General features: G+C 33.9%; 1 protein-coding gene across 1 annotated transcript in view; it reads left to right on the top strand.

Annotated features, from left to right (window-relative positions):
* Positions 1-18,714, top strand: part of LOC108905304 (leucine-rich repeat and immunoglobulin-like domain-containing nogo receptor-interacting protein 2) — a 119,916-nt gene that overhangs the window by 23,012 nt on the left and 78,190 nt on the right. The window contains exon 2 of the mRNA XM_018708112.1: positions 17,205-17,252. Within this exon, the coding sequence (XP_018563628.1) occupies positions 17,205-17,252 (48 nt within the window). The remainder of the gene's footprint in view (positions 1-17,204; positions 17,253-18,714) is intronic.

Genomic DNA, 18,714 nt, shown 5'->3' with positions numbered 1-18,714 from the left:
ATTTCGCGGCTCATGAGATATTGAAACACCTCTAACAACGGATAAATTGTTTTAATAAAATAATCATTAGACCAACTCTGCTTTTGGATGATGATGAAGATTCTGAATATGTTCAAAATGAACAAAGCATATTGTTCTTGAATCAGAACCATCACTCGCACATGGAATCTGAAGATCTTCTTTTCAAATGTCCTTTTTCTGAACACTGCTTTTTAGTTTGCTTTTTGTTCCATCCGCCATATTGAATCCGCTATTTTAAATTTTGTAATTCTGACTTCAGATTCGTAATCGACGACTCCGAAAACCTAAAGGACCAGCTAGAATTTAATTGTTTGTAATTTGCCTCTTCTCTCTTTACCTGAATTTCGACAGACGACTTATCGAAGAGGATGTAGTAGGTAATTAGTAATAGAAAAATTTGTTGTTTTTTTTTTGTCGCAGGGAGATTTGCTTTCTTTTCGTTGTTGCCTCATGAGTAATTAATATTTTGTTTCTCGTCATTGTTTTAAATAAAAAATATATTTGGTCTGTTTTAACAAAATATATGTAAAAAAAAATTTGGAAAATTTTTTTCCCTCGAAAATTTTTTCAACATTTCCGTTTTTTTTTAATTATTAAATCTTGAAACTTTCTACTTGTGTTTAAACTTATGCTTGCAAATGTCATGATATGAGGGACTAGCAAGTCGGTATCTAAAATCACTTTTCTTAGTGTAAAGATACGTATCTCTGTTTATTTTCTTTATAAATTCCTTAATATCGTCCCCGGAAGCAATACGTTACAAAATTAAAGACAACTGTTATTTCACGTGACATACTGATAGCGAGCGGGTTACAATAAAAGTAATCAATTTCTGATTGCTACACAGAAATCAAATTCCCGAAGAGATAAAATTTAATTTGTAGGAAATAAACGCTGACACACCGATTCGAGTTTTGCTCAAACCGGTTCGCCTACGTTTCCGCGCTTTTAATTCTTGGAGTAATTATTTAACATAAGCATTGTTTATCGCGATAATCAGGTGCCGATAGCTCTTTTCAAACGTCACCGGCTTGTCCAAACAGAAGCAAAACTATTTTCGTATGCTAATAGTTTTCATTATGCATAGCTCGATATGCTCCGGCAAGGTCGCTCCGTAGTTTATCGCGAAGATTTGAACGGATTAAAAATATGACACTTTGAGAAGCAGAGACGAGATAACGTTGTGTAATTAAAAGTGCTTTTAAAAATAAATTATAAGGCCTCGTTGAAGGTCTTGAATATAAATACGCCGCTCCGTTAGACGCGCGAAAACGTTTTTACCTACTTGAATTTTCCATCCGACTTGAATTCTAATTGTATCAAGTGACGCTTGTCCGATACAGGGTATCCGAAATGAACTATTAAATTGGCATAATTTTTATATAGTTATTATTTTCGGCATCTCTCCCTCTCCCCTCGATATATTTATTATTTAAATAATACTTCAGTAAATAAAGGATTTACGCAAACATTAGGGTATAATCTCATTATCTCAGTGTATTTTATGCTGAATTTTTTATTTCTTTCCGTTCTGGTGGCACATATAAGTCTTGGTCTATAATTGCATTGTCCACATACCAGGGCGCGTTGACTATGGCACCAAGCTATTTATTTTGGAACCGCTTTAAAGTCTAGAGTCTAGATGTTAGAATTACTTGATATCCCCAATAATTGGATGCCATACGTGTAAATTGGCTACAAAATCATTTCAAAAGTTTGCTTTCCGTTGATAATTGTTATTTTCTGTCTATCATCCAATATAACTTGCTTAGGCTGAATCCAAATTCTTTTCACTTCATGGAGATATGTCGGTGTAGTATTCGAGCCATATGTCTATTTCAAGATGTGTCTGTTAAACGAGACTGTTGGTCAGTTTTATGAATCGATTTACTTTCGTTTGCCTTTATTCATCAAGTTTTCAGCCACTGTTATATATTCAGGTTTATTTGTAGGTTGTTACATGCCATTACCGGATAAGGATGAAATGTTAGGCTGCTGTATCGTCAGCAAAGTAGTTAATTATGTTGTTGGCATGTCAGATGTATATAACAGGTACAGCACTGGCACGCTCCCTTGTGGTACGCCGGACAGGATAGGGTAGGACCTCTATATTTTTATCCTTGTGTTGACTAAGAAATACCTTTGGTTCGAGTATGATTTTACATGTGATGTGATAATTATTTATTTAACTTTGTGACAAAGGCGTGCATTCCAAATCTTGTCAAAAACCTTTGATATGTCGAGGGAAGCAGTGGGACAATATATGTCCCTCAAGGTCCCTATTCAGTTTGTTTACGACTTTTTGCTCCTGCTCAATCAATTTAAATCCAAACCAGTGATTTGGTATATCGGCTTAAGTTTTATAAAGGTTGAGGTTGCGGTTTTCTATATTTTCTTGTTGCTATTTCCACGTTAATATATAGCTGGAAATGATGTAATTTTTTAAATTAAAATGGACATTAAATATGATGTTTGAGCATCGTTTAACGTAAAACTTACCTAAATATTATTACAGTTTTTAAGAAATTATAATAATATCAGGACCTGACTTAAAAATGTGTAGAAATATTAAAATAATTAATAAAAAGAAAGTGTACAAAAATTAACAGAAAAAAAAATAAAAAAACTACAGTTATACTTACTCAAAATGTCTGCCGTTTTACTGAGCACAAGATCGGTATACTCCTATATTCCCTAAAATTCCCAGAGTGTAGTATTTAAAAGTTTTTTCGATTACTTGTTATAAGTCGCAAGAGAAAGTCAGATTTAGTTCTAACTAACCAATTGAGAAGCCCCATAAAATTCATTTATATAGAAATGGATCATTTTGAATTAGAAACAGTGCAATAACAAAAATAACTTCAAGCATTTTGCAAACTATACGAAATAGGCCCTAACATATCTTAAAAAATCGAAAGAGAATTAAATTGCACATTTGTTTTACCCTAATAGTGAATATTGTGAACATTTAGTATGCCATCTCTAGTAACATTCATCCGTAAAAAGCACCTTACTTGTAAAATCCGGATATTGTGCTATTTGATGTCGAAACCACTGGCAAAATTCCACACGGGGCTTGAAAAACATTGTTGTTTAATGCGCCTGAACCCTTCGTACACCCCCTGATAGGGGTGTAATAATTGTTCCCGTAGTACTATTACACCACTTCTCGGTCAATGTCGCGAGTACTGCGCCTCGGATCTTCCTCAAAGAGGTTTATGATGTTTTCCTCGTTGCCGAAAACACATTGCAGCCTTCATATGTCAGGTGGACATTCCTTGTATCCCGTAACATTTAAACTGACTTTTGCACTGTTCTACTGTTAAGTTGTCATATGTCATACAAACGACAAGTCTTATTTGAATTGGACTGACTTCTCCGTACATTAGCACCATATCTGCTAATTCTTGACCAAAAAACATTTTATACGCCTGCTGAGTAATACTGCAACATACAACGCACGTGCACAACATGCACAGGGCCTTCTTACATTTATGATTCATTTTCTGAATTAATTTTACTCGAAAATAGAAGTACTTTGACCATCAGTTGCTTAATAAAAGTTGCTCATTTTCATGTCCTCTGCCGTTTTCAAGGAACGTACCCTGAAAGAAATGCGTTTTATTCTTTATTAGAATTCTATATACCATTATAAGACCATTATATACTATATGTGACAGTTAAACAGGTGAATATTGGATATAAAACGCGTATTGCTAGCACAGTTGTATAAAGCACAGTGACTATAAAAATTATTCTTTATTAAATTATTGTATAACTAGTATACAATGTTTTTTATACCCTTTACGAAATAATAGCAATAACTGTTATTAAAGTGTTCCATATCGTTATTAGAACATCTAGTACTGGTTATAAGATTTATAATAATAAATGTATTAAACTGTTGTATACTCTGTATGAGTTAAAAAAATATGTCATTAAGTTTTCAGAAATTTTATTGGATAATTGTAATTACAAGCTAAGATTCTATCGTAAACATACATAAAACATACTCTTAAGCACTAAAAATGATGACAAATCTCTCCCAAAACTGTGCCAGTTTATTTTCTTAGCAACGATGCACCCGTATTTTCTATTTTCTTGTATTACATGAGAATTTGCAGTATAACTCTTCCACCTTAAGAATGAAGCATCCCCAGAAAGGTTGAGCTTCTTTCCATATAATTTTATTTCCTCTGGTTGATTGACTTTATACCCATGCTTTTCTTTGTCACCGTTAACCTTCTGTTCCTCCATCTTATGTAAAACTTAACATCAGCGATTTCTAATAGGACCTACAAAATAATAATTTTTAAGATTTAGACAAGATTTACATTTGAAAAAACAAAACAATTACAAGCCATAAAACAGTTAGATACTTACATAATAATTTTCCATTTCACACAACGCGATATGATCATGTATCCCACAAAACATGTGCATATACTGTCCATTTTCATCAAACTAGACGTGTGTAAGTCGATGCACAGCGGACTGTCGGATATTTTACGATTGTTGTATTTTCTCTTCTTGAGTAAAGATAATAAAGACGTTGTGGTTTTATGTGTTTATTTTGACAATGATTGAACATCTATGGACAATAAAAGTGGACTGTATAAGATAGTTGAGTACCGTTCTGCTTCATGCATAGCAAGCTACTGAAATCATAGAAGGGATGAGCTCTTGCGGCGAACCCTAAATCAGCGGCTGGAATAGCCAGGTTTCTTATTGAGTCGGCGCACTTCGCTCTCGGGTCTGACATGATTATTATTACAAGACTATGAATATAACAACAACGATCATAACCGATTATGCACCGAGAGGTGACGATCACTTAACCATTATAAGATGCGTTTTACACGTTAAAAACGGAAACATATTCAGTATAAGAACGAATAATTCTGTTAATACAATTGTTATATACAAATTCGGATACTGGTCTTTATACAACAAATCTTCCCTACTATACAATTGGAATATAAAGTCTATAACACCTAATAATGTATAAGTAATTCATTATAACCTTTATTTCATAGATGCATAAGGTGTATTAAGCACCTTCCAGTTAAACTGATTGAATAATGAGTATGGAAATGATTGTTCTTTTTAATAAAAGTTGTATATTGGTTATAAAAGTTTTAATATGCGCTATACACATTATTCTAGATAAACAGGTTAATAAGCCCATTTCTTTCAGTGTACTTATTTTAGAACCACCCTGTATAGTTTAAAAAATTGTAGAATGTAGCGAAATTGGTTTAAGTTTTTTGTATTATTGATATGGAAGAATCCGTCTTAAATAGGACACCCTGTATAGCCTACTGCTGAACTGTTTTTTTTTAGGTTTAAAAAAAATACTATCCGACATTATCCGCCTATCCGAGATCACCGACCTTACCTTATCCAAAATTTATACTTAAACTAGCCTCATTAATTTAGCCAGTGGTCAAGGCCACCAATATAATATAAATTCGACCGTAAAAAAATATAGTGTCTTAGCGTTCAATTATCTATTCAAGAGGGTATAAATTTGCCAATAAAGGCGAGAAGGTGATACTCCTTTACTGCTTCTTTTATCAGCTAAATTTTGCCGGGTAATTCAGGACCTGCAAAAAACTGATTATAGCTCCCTTGGAAATTACCCTATTATCTAAGAAAATACGGAGTAAAATTCTACCTAGTAATTTCTCATCGCCCGTCGTAAAACTCAAAGGCGGGTCCAACCCGTGGAAACGTTTCTAAAGGTTTTACGATCTATTTTAATACCGGCTAAAGTGCAAGTCGCACTAGTGCATTATGTAATAAATGCGAGCGAATGTACGTTATCAGCGGCGCACGGCGCGCGTCCGTCGACATACGCCGCTCTCAATCTCCCCCAGGCTTAGTGAAACACTCGGACCCCCTCGGCGAGTTGGAAAGACCATATCTTATCGCGCTCTGAACCCGTAATCCACCGCGACTAAAATATGATTAATATTCCTTCCGTCCCCCGCGCGATTTTATCTCTGGATGCGGCATACACCGAAAGGAACGTTCGTTTTTATTAATTAAACGTTCCATTCAACCTTTCGTATAAACAGTTTAAAATTTATTATGCAGTATCACTTAATATTGGCCAATTCACGCGGTGTCGTCCATAATAAAATTATACCGGTTCTCTTTATATTTTATTTTTCAAAAGCGAAAAATTCTAACACACCAGTGCTCCAAGACTTTGAATGGTTGTTTTCGATGTATGCGCATCACCCGGCATTGTTGTTCTTATTCGATTGGTTTGTATGCATTTGAAAATGACTTGGAAGCAACTAGTTTGCTTCCATCCGCGTGATTGTCATGCAGACTAAAGGCCGGTATCCATGTGTTGCGTGTATCGACGTATCGTATCACCGTATCGTTTTATTTACTGACAATACGGCGCAACGCAGTATCACTACATTCTCCGCGTTAACATCACTGCGTATCCGTATCAAGCACGCAAATAGGATTGTGACACGAATCAAAACTGTCTCTATTTCCGTGCCTCTACCTACAACGTACACTGAAGCAAATAGGAGCAGCTGCGTACATTTTTATTCATTCTGTGTTGAAAAGTATCTCAAGCATCTTATTTTCCCAATTTGTTGACATGATGCGGATGTTTTGGGTCCCAAATATAATATTTCCGGTAGGTTTCTATGAAGTTTATTGTCATCTTTATTCCACTCCATAATTGTGCATAAACTATTTTCTGATGAAACTACCACAATATACTGCTGGTACATAAGATCGACTTATTGAACAGAGAGGACATGCAATTACTACAAATCATACATCCCGTCCAAATACGACTCGTCGTATTGTATCATTTCTTTGATGTCACAGCCAAAAACCGACAAATGGACAATCGGGCCTGTAGCGTTTCTTTGTATTATTGTATGGTATATTTTGACACATAACAATTAAGCAAAATTTACCCGTATCTACAGATACGCAATAGTGATACAATAAGTTGATACGCAACAAATGGATACCGGCCTCAAGGCTGTAATTTCTTTTCTATCAGCTATAGAGCAACAATCGACTGTATGACGTCGATAAACGTTTGTCATGGATTTTGACTGGTTGTATCCTTCGGTGTTATGTTAAGGTGGTTTTACACCTCGAGTCCTCTGTTACTGGGGTAGTCGCCTGCTCACCGGCGAAGAGAGAACGGTGAGATCGGACGTCTCCCTCTTCACACCAACAACAACGTATGAGTAAGGGTACGCGGCCATTGTCGATTTTCCTCCACTGATGACAAGATGCTCGGCCTTGGGAAAATGGTTCACGCCCTATTGTTTGTGCCTAAAACGCACTTGGACATCTTCAAGATGCTTTTATTTTTTTTGCGGCTATCAACTTCTTTTATGGCACGTTGCACTTGTTTATTTTTTTTTACTTTGAAGGAGCATTAATGTTTATGAGAGCATCTGGTAGGTATGAAAGCTTTAGGCCGGTCACAAACACGGCCACTTGTGGTCGCCACTAGTGCCTGCCACACACTGCGGACTGTATTTTGTATGTAGTTTAAATAGGTTCGGCGCAAACAGCGTTGGCAGTGGCTCGACCCAGCCACACGTTGTGGCAGAAGTCGTAACAAGTGGCTGTGTTTGCGATGGGTCTAACAGCCACTACTGGCGACCACAAGTGACCGTGTTTGCGACCGGCCTTAGGAGCTCGTATCCCTAAGGAATTTTTCCTGTTAATTTACTTCCAGACCTTCCTTCCTTAGTTATCTTGCAGTGGTTGTTCTCCACGACATGTAACTGATTTTGATTAATGGTGAATGCGGTCTTGCTTCAGTCCGGATTTCTTAAAATTTTCCAAAAATTCGGAACTGAGGTGAAACTTTTTGCGCCTTTATATGGTTGTTCAGCGAACGGTAGCTTTCTCTCGTTTGCTACGGCTGATAGTGCTTGGTGCAATCGGAATTTCGTAGAACTTTGAGAAAATTTCGAAACATTGATAATTTTATTTCCCGCTCTGCGCCTTTCGATATGCGTCGAAGGTCATCTGTGACCTCTTGTCCATGGTCTCGTACACTCTTGGCGGAATTTCTATACCATGGATGACATTTTGAAGGTTTATTAGATTATTTTGCGAACATGGGTGAAAGGACCCCGCACTTTTCTTATGTAAAAGTGGTTTCAGTTAAATTGGCTGAAATTTGTATATGTTACAGCTCTTAACCTGTCGATCAAAAGTCTCCATTGGCACAATATCCTAAAGTTCATAGTTTTCGAGTTAAGTTGACTTCAGAGCAATAACTCTGTATTCGAAGGGGTAAGTGTTATTTGATATTTTTTGTTGTTTGCATTTGCATTACCTAAGGTGTACCACGTGGAGGTTGCAAAATCGGTCCAACACCTCTTTGGGGTCCCCTTGCCTCTCACCATCGGAGTGTCTTTTTTACCGTGAGTTCCCCTTACCTCTCACTAATCTTAGTACGTCTAGATGCATTTATTTTATTTTCATGGATCCAATATATCATCTATTTCTATGTTATTATATTTGTTGAGACTATCATTAATATAGTTTAATATTGCGTCACTGCATGGGGTAATGTATATTTTGTTGATATCGCACAAAACCCAAATACCACAATACGCTGAATACATGAGCACAACAACCTATTGTTCTTGCACCAGTTTTATAAGTGCAATAATATCCAAGAATGAGCTCTTCGTTTTCATCTGGTTCAGTCGCATAAGATACCCACAGCTGATGTTTCACTGCATTCCGGAAACGTGAGTAAATTCTGATCCGTAGAAAACCTGGTCCTAGAACATGTTCATCGAATTGAAATACTACTGTTTCTTTTATATCAGCTTATCTTGAATGTAAGATGGAGCTAAACCAACCTGGTAAACACCAATGGTTATCCTATGTCAATAATCGAGGTCAAATCTAGGAAATTCTCTAACATGATTTTCATTAAGTTGGTTCCATTAGCATTCCTTCTAAAGAGATTTTCGACTTCAACTCGAGTTTGAACACATTCACATTATTAATTCTTTCTTTGACGTAATTCTCTTGCTAATGGAACAGTAGTATCCTGCATTATTAACAGGTTAACATTATTAAAGAGGTGTTGGACCGATTTTGCAACCTCCTGGTGGTATACCTTGGGTAATGCAAAAAATATCAAATAACATTTTTACCCCTTCGAATACAGAGTGATTGCTCTCAAGTCAACGTAACTCGAAAACTATGAACTTTTGGATATTGCGCCAATGGAGACGTTTGATCGGCAGGTTAAGAGCAGTAACAAAAATTTCAGCCAATTTAACTGAAACCACTTTTACATAAGAAAAGCGCGGGGTTCCAAATTTCCAAACCGTTCAGGATGCAAATTACACATTAAACAATTCCAACCTAAGTTTCGTCAATAAAGTGAGATATTTGCTACGACGATATTAGGATAGTTGCAATAACTCATTGCTTTAAATTACTTTCTCATGGCTTGTTTATTTGTTGCATATTTTATTCTGTTTTACTAATGTACGTTTGTAAATTATTAACATTTTATGTAATGTCTAAATATAATTTTATATTTTTATCATTATCATCACTACAACCTAATACGTATAAAAGACCGTAGTGCTTATTATTAGTAACGACTATTAGATACACTAATCTTTTTCTCGGTGTAATTTCGACCCTATCCTCATCCCAGAACGCGATTTTATCTGCTAATCGCCCACAGGCAGAAACTATTATATATTTATGCTTTTAGCTTAGAGTGTAATAGGCTAATGAAGGCATTTTAGATAATAGGTAATTTCTTAATTAGAGACTGAAGGTATTACCATATTATCTGGTTTTCTTCAATTGTTCCGGAGCTTAGTTGATTAGGGCTTTGGGCTTCGAGGGTCCGGTAATTAATAGGTTTGGGGAACTCGTTCGACTTTAGCCCGGAAATAAACCGGAATTTAACATGCCAGTATTGTTTTAATTAGAGAAGGATCGTAATTAACACGTCACATTTTTGCTCGCGCTTTGTTTTTTAAACAAAAATCGGACGTTCGACTTTAACGGAACACAATACAAAAATTAAGGTAATTTATTGTGTGTAATTATTTATTTCCAAAATAAATAACAAAATGTCTGTTTTTTTTTTCTAACTAAGAATGCATTGACAACACAGAATTGGTAGGCTAAAAAATTATATATTGCCCACTAAGTAACTAAAGTCATTTTTAGTTTTTCAGAAAAGTTAATGGCAAAGAACCGTATTAATAATTGCAGGTTTGTAGATTAATTTTGTAGTAGGAGTAACAAGCGAATTGGATCTATATTTATGTATTTCTGTTAATTAGGTAATATTTTGCCAACGTTTTGTTAAGTTCCTGCCTTTTTCAGGGCTAGAGAGCTAGAGAGCTTGAATGAGAATTCAAGAAATTAAAAATTATAATTTAGAATGGACAATAATTTGTACCAAGAAGTTAAAGTTAAAATACAATAATTGTAAAATACATAAACATAAACGTGGTTACAGAAATTTTCAACATTTATATTTATATTTTATTATTATCATGTAACAGTTAATGGCCATGTGAAATAAAATCTATTTGAAATATATAAAATAATTACTAAATTTGGTAATGTTGCAGGCGGGGGTTATTTCGCAATGCTAATCATTCTGCTAATTGAAATACATATCAAAATACCGTGTTTTTTATTACATTTATAAAAAAAATGTCAACTAGACGAATTAAATTAATTACCATACATAGATGTAATGATGTAATATTACAAATTTTGTTCATCATCATTGTTTATCTATATTGGCAAAGTTACAGTCATATTTAGAATTATTTGCCCTTTTATACAGGGTGTACCACTAAAATCGGCGAGGTACGATATTAGAGAAAGTATAGGCCCTAGAGCTTCGGAAAAAAAATTGATGTATAAATCGACCAAGAGAAATTGCTGGAAATAGCTTTCCAGTTCGTAGCTCGGCCGTTAGGGGGCGTAATCTACATATAAAAACATAGAGTTGAAGTTTGCTCAGAAATGTTTACTATTCAGGTATATTAAATAGTATCTACAAATATGTATAGCCGAATTCATTGCGCATAATATGACCTTTAAAAAAATTTAACTAGCCATTTCCCCGTTACTACCCTCATACACTCCTTTCTGGGGGTGAGTTGAATTAATACCTGCTTTGTCTTAAAGTCTTTGTATTATGATCACTCACACGTTACACGGATACCACGAATCAAACTGTAACTGTAAGCTAGAGAGAGAGAGAGCAAAACTAGAGGCATGAGAAAGTGGACCTCAGCTTCCCCGCGTAAACACGTTATTTTAACCGCCTCGCGTGGAGGGGGAACTATAGTATATTGTAAGCAGTGTGACGCACCTACAAGCAAATAAATTCTGGCCTCACTGTGGCTAGGCCTAGTGGAAAGAAATGGCGAGCGGCGAGATATTCAATATTCAAACAATTATTTTATACTGTTACTTTGATTTTTGATAAATGTAATAGGTAATTGGAAATTAACAACTGTTTATTTAGGTTAATAGTAGAATAGTAGGTACTAAAATATACGGTGTGACAGCCAAATTTTACTGTGAGGTCTGGCCTCATTTACTTCATACGACGAGCCGCCACTGATTTATACATATACATACATCTAAGGACGCCGTAGCAAGAGTAAATTTCCAGTTTCCTCCGTGTTTCGGAAAATGTTCCTGTCAACCTCCACCTCCTAAAATAAATTAAGAGAGTCTCTAAGTCAAGATTTGAATCCGTTAAACTACAATCTCCGCGTACACCAGAAACGTGATCTTTAAATAACAAAAACATGTCCGATTCTTATTGCTGTTAACGTTAAATATAACTTTCCTACGATGGCGACGTAATGTTAAACACTTGTTCAATATTGACACGGCGTTGAGTCGCCTACATGTGAATTTTTTATTACGGCTGACCTTTTACTGAACACATTTCTGGTTTTGTTAACTGCGTCGTTGATTTTCGAATGGTATGTTAGACCTGCCGAGATGGTAACGATAATCATCGGGAAACGCATACAAAATGTTTGTTAAATATCCTGACAAGTGTACCCGTGTAATTTAGAAATGCCTGATTTCGACACGAAAACAAGTTGCGTTGCGACACGACATATATTAGTGTTTATGATGAAATCCACACAGCGATAACAATAATTTTTATTGGAGTAAAGAGGGTTTTTGATATACTACAGTGCATACAGCAGCGCAAGTTTAGTCGAAATGATGTACTTTCAAACATATTTTTGGCGGTATTCAAAGCGCGAAACTTGAAATCAGACGAGCCCTGTGAGATAAAATTGCAATATATTTTGCAAACTTACAAAGTAAAAATCAATTCTTTATTAATTTCAGTCAAAAATAAAATTGTATGGTCAACTGACAAAAATAGGGTATCCCACATAATATTTTCAATTTCACCTTGGTTTCACATTTGAAACTTAAAGTCGGGGTCAAATGCAAAGTCACCATTATATTGGTTTCTCGATATCCTGAATCTTCTTCTGTTAGAACTGAAAAGTTATCGAGGATTCAAGTTTTTATGTATGACAAGCAAGGTTGAATTAAACATTTGTCTGGAAATGTACTGAGTTTTAAAACAAAAAATATTTCATATTATAAACTTTTAATAATAATTTGGTAATTAAAAGTTATCTCAGTGTAAACCAACAAACACAAATTATCACCAAGGGACAAGAAAAAAGTTATCTTGAAAGTTATCTTGGATCAAAACACTATATTTATTTGCATCAGAACAATGAGGTAATGTAGAACAGGGCTAGTCAACTTGATATATGTCTTGACGCAAGGTTTCTAGCAGAATTTCTTCGAATTCCCTGCAAAAATTTCAGTGGATTCTTAAAAAAATATATGTAACTACATTTATAACCTACAATTAAAAGTTATACTGAGTCCATGAACAATAATCATGTCAATAATCGCTTATTTGTTTTTTGTTTCCAATATTTAAGAATGATGGATATTTATTCACGCGTTGGTAGTAACATTAATCAAAATAAACTAACCAGCAATGCAAGCAGCCAAACTTAAAAATACTAAAACAAAATTTTAATTTTGTGCATGCTTTTTGGAATGTCAGATAAAGGACTGTAGTTGTTAATTCTCTTAACGACTACTTTGGTGCAATAAAATTAAAATTTATTATAATGACTCATTTTTTACAAATAAGTGTATGTGTACACTTATTTGTAATACACTTATTTGTATATGCATTTTTTAAGATGATAATGCCAGATCACATCGCACGCGAAGATTAAAGAACATACTGCAGCATGGCAATATTCAAAGAATGGGCTGGCCAGCAAACTCACCGGATATGAATCCTATTGAACATGTGTGGGATTATCTCGGCAGAGCAATATCCAATCGCGAAAACCCTCCTGCAATCCTCCAGGAATTGACTGCAGCTGTTCAAGGATCATTTTATTGATAACTTGATTCAAGGGATGCCAACACGCGTTGGCCAATTGATTGAAAGAAGATGTGATCACACAGACTACTAAGATATGTGTTTGATGTATCATTTTTTTTCTCAAAATAAAAAAATTTCTAATTTCAATATTTTGTGGCTTTGCTTAATATGTTTTATTGTCCATTCGTAGGTGGGAAAATTACAAAGTTTTTATATCACATATTTTAATAGCAAAACAAAAAATAGATCACATTTAAGTTGATTATTTCTAAAAATATCTGGGAGGCCAAAACTTTTGGAGATGTTACATAAAGTAGTCGTTAAGAGAATTAACAACTACAGGAGTCAAATCCATAGAAGTGGCGCTTGGATCACTAGCGAGAATATTTAATAGAATAATACAGAAAATACAATCCGTGAAGCATTCTAGAAATAGATTTTTTTTTATTTCGTTGTTAACCTGTCTATACTATATGTTTTTAATAAATAGAAATGGTCAAATATATAACAAGTATTATGGCATAATGCAAAACAAACTTTTTAGTATTGAAAAAAAAATGGAATATTTAGTTAATAATAATTTAGATATTTAATAATGGCAATGTTAGTAGTAGTTTTAGTAATTAGTCATAGCGATTTTCTTCTATAATAAAATTTTGTTTACCATAATAGCGTACATTATCTGTAAAAAATTAAAATACAAATTTTTTTTTTTATTCGGAAAAAATAAAAATACTCTAGAACCTGTCTTATAAATTTGCATATTGAAAGGCGACCTTTTTTGAGAAAAAAACGCCACTCTTTTCAAAAAGCACCTTTTTGGTTTAAAAATTAAACAAAACAGATACATATTTGAAAATCTTTTACCCAAAGAATTCAAATGCTCATAGCGTCTTGAAGGGTTGAAATAAAAATTTGAAAAAATTCATGAAAGCTACTCCAAATGGGTACTAAATAATACCAAAAAATCAGGAAAATTAAAATGGTCGGGTCACGACCTCAGTGATTATGGAATGCCCCATGTTTTATGAATGTTAAACTTGTACAACTGTATAGAGTTTTTAAAATAAATAGAGAGCGATGTGTAGGTACGCTATATTTAAAGTGTAAAACAGGCCGAACATTTTTTACTTGCAGCTTTATGGCAAATTTTGTATAAAATATATAGATACTTACATTTGTACCAAGAAAAATGTAATTCTTTAATAAATACGTTAAACGTAGTGCCATCCAAACAGAAAAATTAAAAATATGTAATGATTTCCCTTTGAAAACAATATACTCGCAGGAACATTCACATAGAATTTAAACAACGCACAAAATTAAATCAGAAAACAACATTAAATTTTAAGTTGGAAATTATAACTTTTCACATATAAATATTTCATTAAGGCATAATATTTGCTCCTACTAGCCACTGTACAGGCTGGTCCGTTTTCGATGGGAATTCAGGGTATTTCAGAAACTACTAAAGATATGATAAATCTGACACGACGTTCTCGAGCTCGATTTTCATGGCAAACTCGACTGTCAAATCAGAAATTTGCTATCTTCATTTATTTCTGAGTTACAGGGCATTTCTTGTTATTGTCGCATTTTTTAACGTGTCTGTATCTCAGCTGTTAAATAAGTTAGAATTAAAGTGAAAACTGCTCAAGACATTCTTTGGCGTAGAATTGAATGCCAATATTAAATTTTCAGTAGATCTTAAGATTTCGGAGTTATGACCCAGTTATTTTTTTTTAATGGAAATCGTAGCTGACCATGACCTAAAAAATAGAGATTTTTTTTGTTTTTTAACAATATATCAGATACTATAGCTATTTTTATAAACACAGGAGGTACGGGGTGTTTTATATATAAATTATATGTTTTTCCTTTTTAATATGGCTGGCTATAAAAATACATATGTATAAAACTATAATTCCTACTTTTACAAAACTCATATCTGTTGTAAAAATATTACCTTTGTTTTAAATGCACAACATATACTAGTATGATAATATAATACTAACGAAATTTTAGGAGATAGGTGGATAGGAACAAAAGGACCGATCAGATGGCCATCTAGGTTATGTGATTTGAGTCCGTTGGACTTTTTCCTTTGGGGTTTTCTAAAAGACATTATATTTAAAATTCCTTTTTACTCTATCGAGGAACTTCGAAGAAATGTTGAGAATTCTTTTAATAATATTTCTAATATACATTTAATGAATGCTACCCGAAGCGTTGCCAGAAGATGCGCGAAATGTGTGACAGTTGAGGGACGGCAATTGAACATTTAGATGGTGATGTAGGTACTTACTATTGTTTAATTTACGTTTAATATTGTAGCTTGATTTGAAGTGGAATAAAATTTTGAAAATTCTATCTTTTCTTATCTGTAATGTATATTTTAAATAAACTTCATATTTTTACAACAGATGAGTTCTGTAAAAGTAAGAATTATAGTTTTGTATGTATTTTCATAGCCAGCCATATTAAAATGGAAAAAAGGATCGAATTTATATATAAAACACCCCGTATCTTCTGTGTTTGTAAAAATAACTATAGCATGTGATATATATTGCTGAAAAGCAAAGAAAAATCTCCATGTTTTTAGGTCATGACCAGCTACGATTTCCATTTAAAAAATATATATAACTGGGTCATAACTCTGGAATCTTAAGACCTACTAAAAATCTAATACCGGCATTCAGTTCTACGCCAAATAATTAGTCTTGAGCAGTTTTCTGTTTAACTCCACCTTATTTAACAGCTGAGATACAGACATATTCAAAAGTGTCACAATAGCGAGAAACTCCCTGTAACTCAGAAACAAATGAAGATAGCAAATTTCTGATTTGACAGTTGAGTTTGCCATGAAAATCGAGCTCGAGAACGTGGTGTCAGATTTATCATATCTTTAGTAGTTTCTGAGATACCCTTAAATCCCACCGAAAATGGACCAGCCTGTACAGCTGTGGACAATAAAGAGTTTTCAACATAATTTATATTATTTATAAGATAAGACCGTATATTAGTTTAGTTCTTTAAACCTCTTTAAACATTTTCAACAAATAATGTCCACAACATTACTAATGCTGAGTTACTCAGTCTATTTTTTATGTCTGGATCGTGTTTGTGTAAGAAGTGCGTCCGATACTACTTTACATATTTACATCATATCTATTAATTATTATGACCAGTGCTCTTCTTTCGTAAACACAGTGGCATCCATGGTCGACCGCCGCAACAGCAATCTAGATACCAGGCGTCGAAATGTGGAAATACACATTTTTTCCACGGAATTAGCCAACACCTATTTCCTTTATTTACATGAAACGGCGAATGTCACGTTGAGCACCTCGTTACTGCCGACATAAAACGATTTATTCAATTCCGCTGTTTTGAAATGTGTGTACGCGCAATAAAAGCAACTTCCTTCGCTCAAATAAAGTTAACACGTAACCGAGTCATTACGGAGCGCGATAAAAGTTCGCTTGTACTACTCCTTATCGTGTATACAACTACCTACTTTCGAGAAATAAATCATACGGATTTAATTGAATGCAAAAAAGACCCGCGCACGCCCACGAACGTTAGAATATAACCCCTTGCATATCTAAAATATTAATTCTTATGTTGTGATTATCATTTCATGGCATGCTTATCTGTTACGCTGCCTGTTTTATTTTCCCGCTAATGAAATGCCTGTTTTCTTTTTTTTCAGATTACCTTTCCTAGCAACAACCCGCGTGGGATTCCGGGCATAATAACGGTAAGCAGTAGCCTCTTTTTGCCCGCTCGAATCATCAAATATTGATAGTAATGGCATTTTCACCAATCTGTTTAACAGTATGAATAATACTATCTTATATTTTATTCAAAGACGGTTTAAGGACGCATATTTTTGGTAAAAGTCCACCATCAGCGCCTATTGAATTAATAAATATCCACCCCTGAATAAACAAATTATTCATGGTAATCGCTTAGTAGAAAAACCAATACCACGTGTCTTCCTATTGAATTTCGAAGGTATTATTTATTAATTAATAGATCCAAGTCCCTACCTACTCCCTGTCTAGAATATTACATAAGATGGGAAAATCTCCTCACTAGTTCGTTTTCTCGTCTAAGAAGATTAAGACATTAAATTTTCAAACCTGGTATTTAATCACACTGGTGACAAATCGTTAATGAGATTACATTCCTTTCAAAGTATGTCCAATGTCACATTAAAAAATCTTTTATAACTGTCCACATACTAATTTTATTTTAGAAATTTTTATTACTGGATTGTTATTTGCTGTGCGATTTCCCAAATCAGGGGAAGTTCTTTTAAACTTTGCGGAACTCTCAACTTTGATAAGGGTGTATAAAGTTTCAAAAACAGATAAGCCAATGTTCACTTAGCTTAGGACCACCTAAATTCGAAGCGTTATCTTACGATATTCTATTAGTCGATGTCTAAATGGATATTTTAAGTGGTCACATTTGCATACATTATATGTGAAGATAATTTCTTTGATTGAGCTGATTGACGTACTTCCATGAACGTTAATGTAAGCTAACAAAGGATTTACAAGTACTACCTTTTAATTCACTGTCAAGGAAGACCACTAGGTTTTTAGCAAAATAAACGGTACGTATAAATTAAATATAGCACTGCTTGAGTAGTAGATACAAGTCAAAATAAAACTTTAACATAAGATATACTATCAAATATAATAGTTAAAAAATGGAATTTACCTTAAAAACCAATGGTACACAATTCAAATCCAGCTGGGACATCTTTTATATCACGTGTTGGTACACATAAAGAATGCTGTCATAAAAATCCATAGAATTATTCCTAAAATCGTGACAACTTCATACAATATTATCTGAAATTTTAGAAAATCTTCAATTTGCTGATCATAATTTGACAATTGTAAAAACAATTACGACATAAATATCGAATTTTCACATAATTTGTTTCTGTAACAATTTTAGAAACAATTATATGAATTTTTATGACTGTGTTTTCAGTGTGCATAATTTTTATTAATATCAATCCTTGTTAATATTAATATTATTACTTGTTAATACGTATTATACTCCAGTCGGCAGAGGCCGAAAAGTTACTATTGGTGACATTTTCTTGATAACTCGGAAATAACTACACAGGAATACTTTAAATGATAAGTACAATAATAGGCTAATTTGCTGACAAAGTATTTTATCAGGAAAAAAAATTATTT

Source organism: Anoplophora glabripennis, unplaced genomic scaffold (assembly GCF_000390285.2).
Source record: "Anoplophora glabripennis isolate ALB-LARVAE unplaced genomic scaffold, Agla_2.0 scaffold160, whole genome shotgun sequence".
Classification (NCBI taxonomy): Eukaryota; Metazoa; Arthropoda; class Insecta; order Coleoptera; family Cerambycidae; genus Anoplophora; species Anoplophora glabripennis.
The sequence above is the reverse complement of the archived record's forward strand: the minus strand, read 5'-3'. Positions and strand labels throughout refer to the sequence as shown.